The sequence below is a fragment of the Sinocyclocheilus rhinocerous genome, unplaced genomic scaffold (genome assembly GCF_001515625.1).
Source record: "Sinocyclocheilus rhinocerous isolate Xijiao unplaced genomic scaffold, SAMN03320098_v1.1 scaffold2059, whole genome shotgun sequence".
In the NCBI taxonomy this organism is placed as follows: domain Eukaryota; kingdom Metazoa; phylum Chordata; class Actinopteri; order Cypriniformes; family Cyprinidae; genus Sinocyclocheilus; species Sinocyclocheilus rhinocerous.
The window spans coordinates 502,644-518,892 of NW_015629307.1; the positions used below are offsets into that span (position 1 = coordinate 502,644).

Here is a 16,249-nt window from a genome sequence, read left to right on the forward strand (position 1 = left end):
TATACGCATTGGTTCTTCCAACAGCTGGAATAGTAAAGAAAAATACTGGGCGTAGCCTACTATTATGGTGGGGGAAGTACTAAAGGACGTCAAAACAGTATTGGGAAGGTCTGAAAATATATTCATTGTATACAATTATGCGTTTTCAAACAATTAGACGTGAAAGTTTAATTGCAAGGTAAACAGAAATCGTGAACCAGAGCAACGTAGCCTACACACTTTCCGATTATCAAATTACGAACAAAACATAAGAACCCTAATGTAATTATTTAAGACTTAATTACAAGTTTATATATCAAAAGTATATCATAAAAAGGTGTTTTGTTTAAAAGGTTTAAAGATTACTTTTTTTAAAGGTTGCGTGAGACGAATAGGCGACTTGATTTTTTTTTTACCCATTTCAGATGTGTACACTTAGCAAAGACAATATATAATAATCTAAAAAAAGGCATTTATCATCAAAAACTTTTTTTTTTTTACTTAAAATATCAGAAATGTATGCAGCTGTGAAAATGTTGCATGTCAGAAGTTGAAGTTCATAAACCGCCATAGTACACATCAGATTCAGAGCCGCTATCTTGCTGCCCACACTGGTCATGAGGAAAGCAGGCGTAGCAGATGTTGTCCAGGTCTGTCCAGCATTGCTGACAACAGATCATTGTGCAGCCTACAGAACTGCAGTCCACAGCCTGCTTCTGCCTCACAAATCCATCACACACCCAGCACCAGCGCAGCCTACAGCCCACACGCTTCAGTGGGGCCAACACAGCCGACAGCACCTGGTAGACAAGAGGGGGAGTTCGAAGATGAGATTGGACCATAAACGTATATTTTGGGATTTATTAAATAGTCAAAAGTGTTAAATTTGCTGAGTGTTTTACTTGGCATGTAACCCTAAGGCCACTGTTGTGCATTCACTGCTACAGCTGGAGAGGTGCGGCTACTGAAGAATGGTTTGATTGTTTTTGTTTGCTTGTCAGATAGATAATCTCCCACAAAATAGCTGGCAGTTTTTAAAGAGGTCCTATTATGCTCTTTTACAAAGTCTTGATTTTGTTTTGGGGGTGTACTAGAACAGGCTCTCATACTAGGTTGTTCGAAAAACACATTATTTTTCACATATTTTACATTATTACAACACCTCTCTCCTCAGTCTGGCATGAACGGCTCGCAATGTTTTTCCAAACGAATCTAACCAACTTGGACTGCATCCGAAATTGCATACTCTCTGAGTAGGCACTTCTTTTGAATAAATACTTCACAACCATTCAAAAAGTATGTTTTATTATGAATGTAATCCAGATGTAATATATTTGTTATGTGACCTACTAGCTTCAGTTTCACTGCCATTCACAAATCCTGTCCCATGGCCTCAGGGGATAGTAAAGTGTCCATTGGATGTGCACTTCAGAATCTTGGCGGAAATATTAGGTCATCCCAGTACTTTTTGCCTACTGTTTTATGAATACTGTAAATTTGGACATGTTTTTTTGCCTACTATATAGTGGAGAAGTACGCGATTTTGAATGTAACCTTGGTCTCATGCTTTCTCTCAGATTTCACTAAATGTATGACCTAAATGAATTCTGTTCTACAAATGTACAATTTTTGAACAAAATTAAAAGAATTGAAAATCCTAAAGAGGTTGTAAACTGAAAATTTACAAAAAGTTCTGTTTTCTCTGTAGGGCCCTGTGCAGATGCATCACACACACACACCTTTATAAATGTCTGTTTTTGATTTCTCAGGCGATGTTGTTGTCTTTTGATGAAGGAGATACGTTTCTGGATCTGTAGGTTGTAGAGGAAGAGGATCCGTCTCTTTTCTCTCTGAAAAAAAAAAACAGATCAGATGGGTCTCGTCCATCAAAATACTGAAGATAACATTTCACATTATAGGAATATAGCACTACAGTGATCACCTGTAGGATTACAGGAATAAAAACACCACCAGTGTTCCCATCTTCATGAATGAGGTAACATTTGTGCCACTAGCTGAATCAGGCTTTACAGGGTGCCTGTAATCCTCCTCATGCCGGCACGGGCCCACGGAGTACTGCAAATCTAATGCTATTACTTTAAAACCCTCTTATCTTATTAGTACTTTACCCGCACATACACTAGAACACATATTTCACTCATTATGTGTGAGAAAGTATCCTCCTCTTACACTACGCTGTGTTTGAGACACTTTGAACTTGCTGAATCAGGATATCAGTTACAATCATGACCAAAAGGATTATATTGCATAAGAGATTTATTTCTACTACCCATGGACTAGTGCCACATGCTCTGCAGATCTGAGCCAAGAACCCAAAGACAAGTCATCAAAGTTTCTATTATTTTGTTAGTAACCTTATTATCTTACACTACTTTAAAACACAAGTAAGCAATCTGGACCATATCTCACATAAAAAAACAAAATGAAAATGAACAGTTTATTTTAATAGGAGTACTGGATGTAAACAAAAAATGACATCAGAGGAAGGAAATTTGCCTGTTATTGTGCTTTTTGTTTGTTTCAGTTATGCTAGGGGAGACCTTTAGCATTTGTTCAAGCCGTCCTCTGCCAAGAGTACAACGGCAAAATAACAGCCTGAGCAATAATAAATATTCTCCTGCTGGGAGAAATCTTTTGTGAAATGTACTGACTATGAAAGGTGGCAATTATTTTTTTATTCCAAACTGCATTATGAGAAGAACGCTTTAGGAAAACACACAGCTCAGGGACCTCATCCCAGAACTGATTTAGGATACTAGGATGAAATTTCCTTTAATAAATTAAGCATTTTTGTTAGTAAATAGACAATACTATAACAAAAAAAATACAGAAATATGAGGAACTCATCAACAGATCATTAGCTTGATAGCTGCCACGCACACATTACATTACTGCAAGTCCAACAGCTATTATTCCTGCATCTGTCTGGTTATGTAATCCAAAACGTGATCAGCATTAGAATGCAGCAGCACATGCAGAACAGTGACTCATTTAAGCTCCTTAGCCAAAGGAAGCATAAGGAGCTTCTGATATTTATGACAGACCAATATTGTTAATGATAAATACTGCCAGGAGTACTAGCTTCTGTCTCTCGATCCAAACAAACCGTCCATCCGCACAATCAGTCATTAATAAGGTGCTGGGCCCCTTGGATGGATTTCACTGTAGGGTTGCTGAACAGGACAGGACTGTTTAACCAAAAGATAGGAGTCTGTCAGTGGAAATGGTACCTTTGGGAAGTAGAAGGCGGTGATGACCCTGCGCAGACGATTGGTGTACACCTGCAGGCAGCACATGAGGCACATCAGTAAAAGGGGGATGAAGATCCACAAGTAGTTTGACTGGCTCAGTGCATGTGGCTGGGGCAAACATTCTATACACACATAAATACACACACACACACAAGGAAGAAGGAAAATGATGCAAAGTGAAGGTGCAAGAAAGACAGGTGCAAGAAAAATACTTATTGCAATTCAGTATGTAAATATCACAATGACATTCACTTTCGGATAGATTTTAGATGGTGAACATTCTATTAATTTAAGACTGTATTCTTAAAATTATACAGTATACAAAAACAAAATAGTTTGAATCAAGTCTGTATGTGAAGACATTCAAGCTAGGACACTACAGTTCAAAACTTTGTGGTCGGTAAGATTTTTTTAATGTATCTGAAAGAAGTCTCTTATGCACACAAAGGCTGCATTTATTTGATTAAAAATACAGTAAAACAGTAATATTGTGAAATATTATTACAATTTAAAATAATAGTTTTCTATTTTAATATATTTTAAAATTTTATTTATTCCTGTGATGGCAAAGCTAAATTTTCAGCAGCCATTACTCCAGTCTTCAGTGTCACACGATCCTTCAGAAATCATTTTAATTTGCAGATTCAAGAAACATTTATTATTGTGCTGCTTGATATTTTTTGTGGAGTTTGTTGCTTAATTTTTTCAGGATTCTTGGATGAATGGAAAGTTCAAAAGAGCAGTGATCAATCTAATGCATCTTTGCTGAATAAACAATTAATTTATTTTTTAAAAATCTTACCGACCTCAAACTTATGAACTCTAGAGTATATAGACACAAATAACCTATTACTGGATCAAGTTACATGGCAAGCAAACATAATACAATGGCATGCGTGCTGTCATGCTAGTGTTATAAATAGTCCTCTCATCAGCCGTCTGCATGTGCACTGCCCTGTGCTGACCGGTCTAGATCAATTTAGACCTATCTGGATGAGACACACAGACACAATCAGAGCTTTGATCAGATTAAATAGACGGCAAGACTGAGGACGTCACTTGGTCTCGGAAGAGAATCAGTCATTGCCAACAGTCACCCGTAGAAGCACGCAATGAGGAATTCAGTGTCTCACAAGAGTACATTCACAGTCTGTCTAATACTGAAGTTGGAGAACTCGCGCCTTCTTATTTTTTTCAGGATGCTAGGAAGAAACCTGACATATTTGAAATGGCATTTTGAAAGAAACTGAGACGGTGGTATAGAGAGACCTTGAATGATGTTGAGGATCAGAGACCTAGCAATACAATATTACATCGATATCTGGGTCATGAAGCAATAACATATTTGAAGTATATTTATTCCAGCTGTGGTGCATTGAGATTATTTTCTTCTAGATCTTTGTTTCTCTTTCATCTGCCTAGGGCTTCTATGTCTGCGCAGTTATTCTTAGCTTGCTCAGAGTTTGGATTTTGCCATGAATAATGTTCAGTCTCTTTTCCCCAAAGGTATTCGTGTAAAATTAAACTAAAAATATAGATCCTTGCAGTGAGAATATTGAAACTCAAATAGTAAATAACCTACGGAAGTTACTGGATTGCACATCAAGATTGGAGGAGGTGTTGAAGGCGCCAATGGTTTTCCGCAGAAGTCTGGCTAACATGGAATCTCCACCAATTATAATGTCTATGTGATGAACACCTACAGATGTAGAGACAAAGAAAGAAAATATACAGTAATATTTTACATCAAATTAATGTACAAGCAGTCTAAGGCACAATCTGTATGTCAATGCTTTTATTCTTGAAGGAAAATACTGCTCATGCATATACAGTGGGTACGGAAAGTATTCAGACCCTCTTAAATTTTTCACTCTTTGTTATATTGCAGCCATTTGCTAAAATCATTTAAGTTAATTTTTTTTCCTCATTAATGTACACACAGCACCCCATATTGACAGAAAAACACAGAATTGTTGACATCTTTGCAGATTTATTAAAAAAGAAAAACGGAAATATCACATGGTCCTAAGTATTCACCCCCTTTGCTGTGACACTCATATATTTAAATCAGGTGCTGCCCATTTCTTCTGATCATCCTTGAGATCGTTCTACACCTTCATTTGAGTCCAGCTATGTTTGATTATACTGATTGGACTTGATTAGGAAAGCCACACACCTGTCTATATAACGTACCCACTGTATATATAGTTTGTATTTGTGCTCACTAGTAACTGAGTATGTGGTGAAAGTGTGTCTTCGGATGAGGTCAAAGATGTTGTACAGGATTCCATCAACAGCAAGCAGAACACACACAAACAGAGCCAGAGATGCAACCTGCAGGAAGCCCACAATCTGCACGAAAGACACAACCTTTCAAAACTAAAATCAACAAGACAACTATAAGTTATTCATTCATAGGCCGATTTCCCTGAAAAGCACCAAAACTTTGTCTCTGTGGCACCACTCAAACATTGCTCTATTTCCTTAAGGATCCTATTCAGCCCAACATAGCAACATTGATTCAAACAATAGCATGAGTTTGGGGCAGAATTATGAGTTTGAGAAACCTGTTTGAAAACATGACATTTCCAATTCTGTTTGGTGCCATTAGACGAACAGAAATGGCACACTTCACTTTTAACTCTGCTCCATTAAAGACACAGCCTGAACGTCAGAACATGAATTCAATGCTGAACACAAGGACCATAATAGCATACAGTACCACAGGCATGAGCTCGCTGGGGTGGATAGATAAGCTCCATGGGTTGATCAAGCTCTCTTGCTCTGCTTTCTTGAGTGGCAGCAAATACCTCTTTCCCTAAAACAGATGCTCAAATTAGCAAAAACACAGATACGGATCTGTGTAAGTGTAAGGTTTTAACTTACAGCTCTCCTTCTGCGAGCATCAATCTGTCTGATGTAGGTTGTTATGTAGACATTGTCAAAATGAATGTCTCTGCAATACCGATGAACATATCCAAACGCTCTGCAAGCAAAATTAAATAAAAATAAACTGAACAACATTTTATGGAATATTATATTCTTAATTTATATAAATATAATATTATATTTATATATTACTACCACTCAAAAGTTTGGGATCAATAAGATTTGTTTAGTTTTATTTTAAGGAAATCTCATACTCGCCAAAGGCTGCATTTATGTGATCAAAAAACATTAAAAACAGTACTATTGTGAAATATTATTGTAATTTGTATATATTTTCAAATGTAAATTATTCTTGTGGTATCACATGATCCTTCACAAATCATTCTATGCTGATTTGATGCTCAAGAAACATTTCTTATTAACCTCAATACTGAAAACAGTTGTGCTGCTTAATATTTTTATGTAAACTGTGATAATTTTTTCAGGATTCTTTTACGAACAGAAAGCTCAAAAGAGCAGCATTTATCAGAAATATTTTTTTTTGTAACAACGTAAAAGTTTTACTGTCACTTTTGTGAATTTGTTAATCAATTTAATGCATCCTTGCTAAATAAAATGATTTATTTCTTTCCAATAAATCAAATGATATCCAAACGCTCTACTGGCGAAATCAAATAAAAATAAACTGAACAACATTTTATGGAGTATATTTTTTATTTAAATAAATATAATATTATATTTATATATTACTACCGTTCAAAAGTTTGTTTTTTAAAGAAATCTCATACTCACCAAGGCTGCATTTATTTGATCAAAAAAACAGTAAAAACAGTACTATTGTGAAATATTACTGTAATTTTATATTTTTAAAAAAATGTAAATTATTCTTGTGGTATCACATGATCCTTCACAAATCATTCTAATATGCTGATTTGATGCTCAAGAAAATTTCTTATTAACCTCAATATTGAAAACTTCTGTTGTAGTACATAAATATTATTTTTCACTGTATTTTATTGGCAGGCATTTTCTAGACAAAATTACATACAACAATCTTATTTATATTATTGCTTACAATATATTGTATTATTCGAATAATGCAGCAGATACACCGACGGAAAAAAAAAACTGAATTTTACCTTTGTACAAGATTGCACTTTTTACTGGTACAACATCCCCTAAGGGCAGTAGGGCACATATAGCACAACAGTGCTAATGAAAGGAGTGAGAACTTACGAGGTGAACACAGTGATGAAGGTGAATGAGAGAAGGAAGTTAATCACCCCAGCTATCTTCTCAGCAATGGCTGATTTCTCTTGAAACTCACGGCTCAGCTCCTTAGAGAAATTCTGGAGGATGTCCACTCCAAACACTGACTGCTGCTCCAATTTCTTCAAGACCAACCATAAGAAGAAATGTTTTTAAAACAAACAAACATCAGATATTTACTCTTCTATATTAAGAATGAGAGGGTTTGCTGTACCTCAAGCACTACATTGGTGGTGAAGTGTTCTGCAAGCCTGTTGATGGAGTCGTTTAGTTTGTCGAAGGTCTGACCAAAGTTTCCCTCAACTGGGATCTTCTCGGTGCACCATGATGTCATCACTGAGAGAAAAGTAACTCAATATACCTGGGATCCTCTTTGCTTAATGTTTAGCTCAGATGCAACATGTAAATCTTACCTCTCATGATATCACACAGAAAGTGGAACTGCATAGGTACACAGAGGAAGTGGTTTATAAGAGGGACTTGAATGGTATTCATACACTCTTCCCACTTAACACTGAACCAATCCTGACACCGGCTAACTCCCTGCTGCACCACATCTGTTACACACAACATCATTTAGATCAAGCTGACCTTAAAAGCCCAATCATACACAGTCAATAATAGCCTGTGTTCTTGTTATTTACACTCACAGTCACAGCGAGCTCTAGTCTTCACTACATACTCCTCCTGGGTGCTGTTGGCCGTATGGACAGACTCCTTACCAAGAGAGTCATATCCGTACTGACCCATTACCTCATCCCGAATCTTCTGGAACTGTCTGCTCACATTTTGAGTCTCTTTTTGAAATTCATCACTGTCATTCTGTGAAGAAAGGTATTCGTGGGACAGATTTCCAAGATTCATAGCGGCAAATTGTATATTCACACTCTGTGTCTGGTAGTGTTAATTTCGTTAATGAAAACTATGACCAAAAATGTTCGTTGAGAACCTTTTTTTCCATGCAATATTGTTGAAGTAAAAGACAAGACTAAAATGTAGTTTAAAAAAATAAAAACTAGTGCTGGGCAACGATCCATCCAAAAATAAAATATTTTTGTGTACATAATATACTGTATGTGTGTGTGCTGTGTATATTTCTTATATATAAAAGACACACACATACAGTATATATTTAGAAAATATTGACATGTATGTATATATTTATATTCATATAATTTATATTATATATAAATATATTTAATATGTAAACCTAACATATTTTTTCTTAAATATATACATGCATGTGTGTGTATTTATATATACAAAATAAATATACACAGTACACACACATATGTTATGTACACAAAAATCTTTTATTTTGGATGTGATTAATCGTTGCCCAGCACTAATAAAAACTGTGTTTGTGACTGTGTTTTTTTAATAAAAGCACTTATGCAACCTCTTGTGTGACAAAATATTTTTGTTGTTGTTTTAATAGAAAAACATTAACATATATCGGAATTATTGGAAATAATATTAAGAATATCCTTGTTTTAGCTTTTGAGAGAAGCTTTTGAGTTTTACTAGTTTTCATAATGTAGAGATATGATATGATATATAATAGATATGGTAATATAATAAATCAGGAAACTAGATGACTAAAGAAGTCAAATAAACCATGTCATGAACTGGCATTAAAGGCAGAGTAAGCGATTTCTGGTAGCCAATGTTGATATTTGAAATCACCAAAACAAACACGCCCCTACCCCAAAATGGTCTTGCCCCTATTTTGATAGCTCCGCCCCACATATACGTATGCAACCCAGGCAACGATTAGTTCTGTGAAAGAAAGCAAAACCAATGTTACACCGTGTCTACTGACGTGAGCGGCGCGGCGCAACAAATCCCCTACAGAAAACTGCTGCCGGGTTCTATTTATGACGTGCTGACACATTTCAAATGGTTTTCAACGGTCGTTTGATCGTGTCCAGTGTAGGCAGACTTTAGCTGTTGTAGACACGGTGTTACTCACCTATTGAGAAGAAACAAAGCAACCTCGGCGTCCGATCGCAGGCCTCCGCTCCTTGAGTTCTCTCCAGCGCTGGAAAGCTGATCCGATATTTACACGGGTCCTACTTCTTGCCTTATCGTTCCGCAGACGTTTTCCTCTTTTGTTTTTTTTTATCCGCCATCTCTATCTTTCTGTCGCTCGGCTCGGCTAATGTCCGTCCCATGCACTGAAAGCTCTCTCCTCCACATCACGAGTAGACACGCCCCTTATTGCTGTTTGGCTACAAGTTTGTTTTGCTATTCGGCCCGAATCAGTTTTCTAAAGTGTTTTTGAAAATTCACATACCCTGCCTTTAACGTCTCCTGTGCTAACAGATGAAAGTACAATAATTCTGTTGAAATGTAAAAAGAAGGTTCTCAACTGACAAGAATCATGATTACAATTTTAAGCAAATTAAAAATATTTGACTGAGGACTAAGACTATATTAAAAATAGCTGACAAAGTGAACATTAGTGTCAGGACTCACCACTATCTCCTGCACTACTTGCACGTAAGGCTCTGTCAGCATTCTCCACATCACCTTGCTGTGTGTGATCTGCAGGTCTATGTTACAGCCCATGGAGGAGGCCACATCCTGCACATTACGCTGGATGTTTGCAATGGGGCCTGATGGGAAGAGTTTAGGTGATGGGTCAAAAACTAATGAAGGCTCATGACTGTCCAAGTTTCTGAGATCTGTGTGCTTTGTTTAATGCTCCTGTATATGTTAGGATTTTTACCCTGGTAAAGTCCATGCAGCACATAAACCATCAGGAATGTCCGACCTTGAGATCCAATCATACTAGGAAACATCAGGAGGATGGAGCAGCGGAACAGGGAGGAAAACATGCCTCCAAGACTACACAGACCTGCAACAACACACAATACAGCTCTTGCAAAATACTGAATAATAAATGACTGGCGTCAAATGTTTACTTTCTTCAGTGTACTTACCCACAAACACACATCCAACAACAACACGTTGTACTGTTGTCATGGCAATATTTTGCATGAGTCCGAAAAACAATCCTTTAAAAACATGTTAAGACAAGATCAGCATCCCATGTTAGTTATATAACTGTAATATAATGGTAGTTATTTAATGAAATAATATACTACCATTCAAACGTTTGTGGTCAGCATGATTTTTCTTTACTTTTTAAAATAATACTTTTATTCAGGAAGGATGCATTAAATTGATCAAAAGTGACAGTAAAACCATATATAATGTTACAAAAGATTTCTATTTCAATTAAATGCTTTAGTTTAAACGTATTACTTTTTAAAACTATCGATGAAAGAATCCTATAATGACTGCATCACTATTTCCACAAAAATATTAAGCAGCAAACTGTTTTCAACATTCATAATCATAAAAAATAAGTTTAACCAGCACCAAATCAGCATTTCAGAATGATTTTTGAAGGATCATGTGATACTGAAGACTGGGGTAATTGCTACTGAAATTACATTTTACCGTACAAATTACATTTACAGTATATTAAGATAGAAAACAGTTATTTTAAACTGCAATAATATTTCATAAAATATTTTTTCCTTTTTTGATTAAATAAATGCAGTCTTGGTGAGCATAAAGGAGACTACTTTCAAAACCATTTAACAAAAGATTACCTACAATCTGATCCTAAACATTTGAACGGTAGTGTACACCAGGTTTTGCAGAGTTACTTGCCCACTCCACTCAGAGCACCAAATCCAGCGCCTGTGAGACGTCGAACCACAGGAAACTGTGACAGTGGTCCGAACAGGAACTTATAAACTCCATGTGGCAGAATACGCTTACACACCTTCTCCAAAGCTGCAAATTCATAAAAAAAGTCATAATCTATATGCACAACAGCTAGTGTAGTAGACCGATATTGTTTTCTAAAAATGTAAGATAAACACACTTGAGTGGGGTAATTTAGTTCGGGTTTCCCTGAGACACTCCATTGCTGGTTTCTTCTTCCCTGCTAGCAAAGAACCCTGCAAAAGAAAGCAATTTTAAAAGATGCAACCATGAGTCAGTTAGAATGAGCTCTAATGGGTTTGATATAAACAGCATTTTAACATTTATGAAATCAAAATGTACTAGTATCAGTTTTGTAAATGGGTCGTAGACCCTCTTATACCCGCCCACATGTATCAAAGTCAAACTCTGATCTAAAATTGATTACATTTTTCACTGAAGAGCAGTTGTCACATCAACAAGCTCTATAGCGGACAGGTAAGTCTAACGCAGCGATGCTTTAGGGTTCATCTTTATTTATCTTTCTATCTTTTTTATCGTAAAAAAAAAAATTAATTGCTCTCTTTATCACTTCTCTTCAGGATGGCCCCAAAAGCACCTTTTGTAAAGTGTCTCGGTAGGAGACTGTCGCGGTTGCGCCGCAGCTCGGCGGTGCGTCAGCTGAAGCGCAGTCTTGCTGGGTTTACTCTGGGTCTGTTCCTCGCGTCAGTTTACGGAATGACAGCGCTGTACATCCAGAACCACGATCTCTGGTTCTGCATCATCACTACCGGCATCCTCGCCGCTTGCGCGGGGTTTGCTACGGGCCTCTCGGACCGCGTGCGCACCAACGTCACGCTGATGTTCCCAATGCTGTGCTCGAGTAAATAAACAGCTGTCAATCTCTTTCTTAAACGTATTCGGTGTTATATGTGAAAGCGTAAATAACATTTTCGCTGATAATTTAATAGCCTATTAACGCACGTATAAGTTGAGATATATTCGGGACACCGGGGCTAGTCGTCACGCGTTTTCTCTAGGTTGGTTATTTTTGAAAGGAATTTCAGTCTAGACACATAAGCCTACTTTAAAGCCTTAGGCTGAAAGAAAGAAAGAATAGTTCCACTGTTATTGTCCACGAAAAAAAGATAAAGTTCACTGAAGACCCACATTTGACCATTTGAACTGATGTTCATGTTGTCAGATTGGAACCTGCCATTAAACAGCTAATTCATGAAACAGCAAAAAATGTAAAAGGTAACACATAAATATGTGAATGTGAAGTTAACATGTAAAATATGAACAATTATGAATATTAGCTTGAACTGACAACAGAAATTTGAGTTAAATTGTACAATAAAGTGTCACCTTCCATCTGAATGTATGTAGTTTTATTGTTCAGTTCAGAGTTTGGAGGGCAGAATAAAAAAAAAATGTATGTAAAGGTTCTGGTATTTAAAACTGTGTTTAGAAACAACTTACAAAACTACTAAAAACACTAGGATTGATTGGACTTTTCAAAACCTACTGAGATACAGTCCTTCCTCACGAGACAACCTAGCCCCAGCCTCCCGTTAATCTACTTTTAATTATTTAAAATACTGTTAAATCTTCTGTATTATCAATAGAATACAACCTCTCAGTTTTTCCTGTTTTATTGTTCACCATAACACTCAGTGCATCTCTTTCTCTGTCTTTAAGTCAGGGGTAAAAATTTCCTTCTTTTCCTCATCTGTACCTTGGTTATCCAAGGCCCAGTGAGCAACACGATGGAAAATGTTGAACGGGCTGCAGACAGTGTGATCTGTGGTGCAGAACTTGCCATGAACCAAACACAACAGCTCCTGCAGCGTGCTGCCAACCCACTGCTACGTGAGTCTATCTGCAAGAGCATCACGTTAAAGATATCAACAATGCACCTCTTTCAAAAAAAGTAGAGAAATTATTTTGAAATTCACATCATAATAACTTAAAGGGATAGTCCACAAATGAATATTATTCAAATATTTAGATACACATGCACACACACACACACACACACACACACACACACATAGATCTATTTTTTTCCAATTTAATTCTAACTCTATTGAAACCCATGTGAATAAGGTAATCGAGGTCTTCTGGTTTACTGGAAAACTACAGTAGTATGTTGTACATGTTTCTGTTTTGATATCCTGAAAACATCTTTGTTTAGCGGCCCTGAGTAAGATAAAGCAGATGGCGAGGAATGCTCACTCAATGGCAGGCCGAGCACAAAATTTCATCAGAGCTCTGACGGAATCTGTGCGGCATGTCGGTGAGTGAATCAATCAGCCAAACATCCGGTAACGACATTGTCTGGGCAAACCCGCCTATGGTCTTTCATTTATTTGCTGAGGTTTGAGGTCTAGGCATGTTTGAAGTCCCTCTGTCTCTCTGTTTCCTTTTCAGCTCGTACGCTAAGAAATGTACTGCACTTCTTGGCGAATATTGGTGATGTGTGTAATGACAATCTGGGTTTGCCATATCAGAAGTGCACTAGGCTGTTTGATGAGGCCCGTGAGAACTGCATGGAGCTGCTCTCTGTGTTTTCGTTCCTCTGCCACCTCCTGGATGGATTCCAGTCTCTCTGTGGGCTCACACGTGGTGCGTCTCTGGTATATGATTAGTCCCTTGTAAGCCCTATCATTACACTCTTACAGGAAACCTTATAGCCTCAACGCAATGACTCCTTACTGTAATTTACAGTATCCTGTTTATTTTCTGCGTCACAGTGGTTTGGTTTCATTATATTTGGTATATTATATCTAGTCTGCCATTGCAGAAACTGGACAAATGGTTCCTGTGACACAGAGTCCTAAGTACTGTTCATCTCCCTGCTCGATATATACAACGTTTATTTACAATATCTGTTCCTGTGGGAACAGTTTGTCACGTTTAAGTACCCTAAATGTTACAGTGTGAAGAGGGGTGGTTGTGTTCCCATGTGCATGTATCTCACACATTCCTCAACAGGATGACCATGATCTGGCAGCAAATCTAAACATGAACTCTAGCTACAGAACCAGCGCTAACATAATTTCGTATAGCCTTATGGAGCAGAAATCTGCTGTTTAGTGTAATGCACTGAAAACTGATGTCATTACTCAAAATTTTTTTCAAATCAGTCAGTTTGCACAGATGATATTTTTAAATTAATGCCTATTATTTATTTTACTGGGCTTTTCTGGCAGTGGGACAGCTGTTCTGCATCTTACCATCATATATTGCTGACCACATTAGGACTGCTTTGGCTTTTCGTAAGTACAGCTCTTATGAGATTCATACTTTGAACAGTACTGAGTGATTTCCTGGCATGGAGTGATTCTTAACTTATTCAGTTAATACTTATTCAGTTACTCTGAAAGAAGCTTATTGTTTAGTTATTGCCATTTTGTTGTTTTTACCCCTAGCAACTATTGCAGCCTTTGATCGAATTAAAAAGGAGTTTGAATTCAACATTTCTACCTCCATCAACTTTGGCCTGCTTCTGAACAACAGTCAGTCCATACAGGATGCTGCTCAGGAGATCATGGAGGAGGTGTCAGAGGAGCTGGGCCTCCTCCAGGAGCTCAAGCTTCTACTGGCATACTTGGGTTTCTTCCTGCTTCTCTTCATGTATCTCCAGTATGTACTTCCTGTTAAAAACAAGTAGCCATTGTAAATACTCACACACATTGAGACATATTCACAAAATTGATCTTTATTTACATTTATTTTAGTCAGAACTAAATAGAGCTGTTCAGTTTTTAGTCCAAAAAAGTAGAAGTGAATTATTGTTAATATATTTAGTTAATAATATTGTAGTTAATAATATTCCTCTATTGTGGAAAAGTATATCCATCAGTATTTTTGTAATTTTCAGTTGTTTTTATGTGTTTGTGAACAGGGCCGTTTTGTACAAAAATCGGTACCTTCATAATGATAACTTTGAAAACATCTACATAACTGACAAGTTTATTGAGCTGGACAGGAAGCGCTCCAGACAGGGCAAAGCAGCTGTTCTTCCCCTCAGCCACAGAGAAACTCTCACCTTCATCAGGCCCTGTAAGTGTATACTTAAATGATGTGTACATGTGTCTGTTAGCAGATAGATGGCGTGGGGTGAAGGGTCAAAAGGAAGGAAGAAAGGAAGGAATGTTCATAGACATTTAGATAAGTGAAACGGCTGAGGGGTTAAAAAATGTGGACGACGACCCTGAACTGAGAGAGAAGATATTAACAAGGAAAGATGAGAAAAAGTTTACAAGGGAAAAGTCAACAACTACCAGAGAACAGGGAATGTGTTTCACACTCAGAGAGATAGAAAATGCTGTTTACACTTGGTATTAAAGGTACAATAGGAGATCTTGGAAAATGCTAACTTTAGCCTGATAGCACTGAAAGCGAACATCCCACCCTTCCTGCAATCGCCGTCCAAAGCCACGCCCCCTGAACGCATTTACACTCACAGACCAGAGACAACATTACTACAATAGGCTAACCTACTCTATGCCTTCTGATCTAATACACGTGTAATCATTGCGAGACGTACAAGGATGCGCGCTTATCAGACGGGATTTAAACTTTTGACGGGCCAAATCAGAAGTATTATTTTCTGATAACACGAAAAGAAACAACAGCAGTAAGTACAAGCAGACGCAATATTAGTGCGCGATAACTTTAGCCCTCCTGCTTGTGTTTTGACGCCGACAGAGGGATCCGCCCATCCTCTTGACGTAATCAGCACCACGGGCCACAGTAGCCCCTCACTGCAGAACACAAGATCCAGGGGCGTGGTTGGATCCACATCTAGGTGGTGGAGATTGGTAGGTTTAGGGATCAGGGGGTGGAGACGGGTAGGCTTAGGTATATGTAAGGTAGGGCTGCACGATTATGACAAAAATCATAATTGTCGATTATTCCTTTGAAATTGTAATTGCGATTATTAATTTACGATTAAATGAATGATGTTTACACTTTTGTTAGAAGCAACTGCATGCCATATTTTTATATGAAAATAAACAAGCTGAAAACACTAACTGAAAAACTTTTATTGCTTTTCTATAGTATTAAGCCTCAAATGTCAAATATACATCGGATTGGTTTCTCTTTAAATA

General features: G+C 37.3%; 2 protein-coding genes across 2 annotated transcripts in view; one reads left to right on the forward strand and one right to left on the reverse strand.

The window, feature by feature from the left end:
• Positions 1 to 371: 371 nt before the first annotated feature.
• Positions 372 to 10,249, reverse strand: dcst1 (DC-STAMP domain containing 1). Its single transcript, XM_016550776.1, has 13 exons — positions 10,141 to 10,249; positions 9,888 to 10,027; positions 8,060 to 8,231; positions 7,823 to 7,966; positions 7,624 to 7,745; positions 7,377 to 7,531; positions 6,138 to 6,237; positions 5,974 to 6,069; positions 5,477 to 5,603; positions 4,834 to 4,950; positions 3,231 to 3,373; positions 1,719 to 1,829; positions 372 to 779 (listed from the first exon to the last, which is right to left on the reverse strand). Exons 1-13 carry the CDS (start codon positions 10,247 to 10,249, stop codon positions 537 to 539), a joined length of 1,779 nt encoding a protein of 592 aa, XP_016406262.1. The 3' UTR covers positions 372 to 536.
• A 2,703-nt stretch (positions 10,250 to 12,952) lies between these two features.
• Positions 12,953 to 16,249, forward strand: part of dcst2 (DC-STAMP domain containing 2) — an 8,493-nt gene continuing 5,196 nt past the window's right edge. The window contains exons 1-4 of the mRNA XM_016550774.1: positions 12,953 to 13,001; positions 13,327 to 13,428; positions 14,564 to 14,777; positions 15,040 to 15,197. Of these exons, the coding sequence (XP_016406260.1) occupies positions 12,953 to 13,001; positions 13,327 to 13,428; positions 14,564 to 14,777; positions 15,040 to 15,197 (523 nt within the window). The remainder of the gene's footprint in view (positions 13,002 to 13,326; positions 13,429 to 14,563; positions 14,778 to 15,039; positions 15,198 to 16,249) is intronic.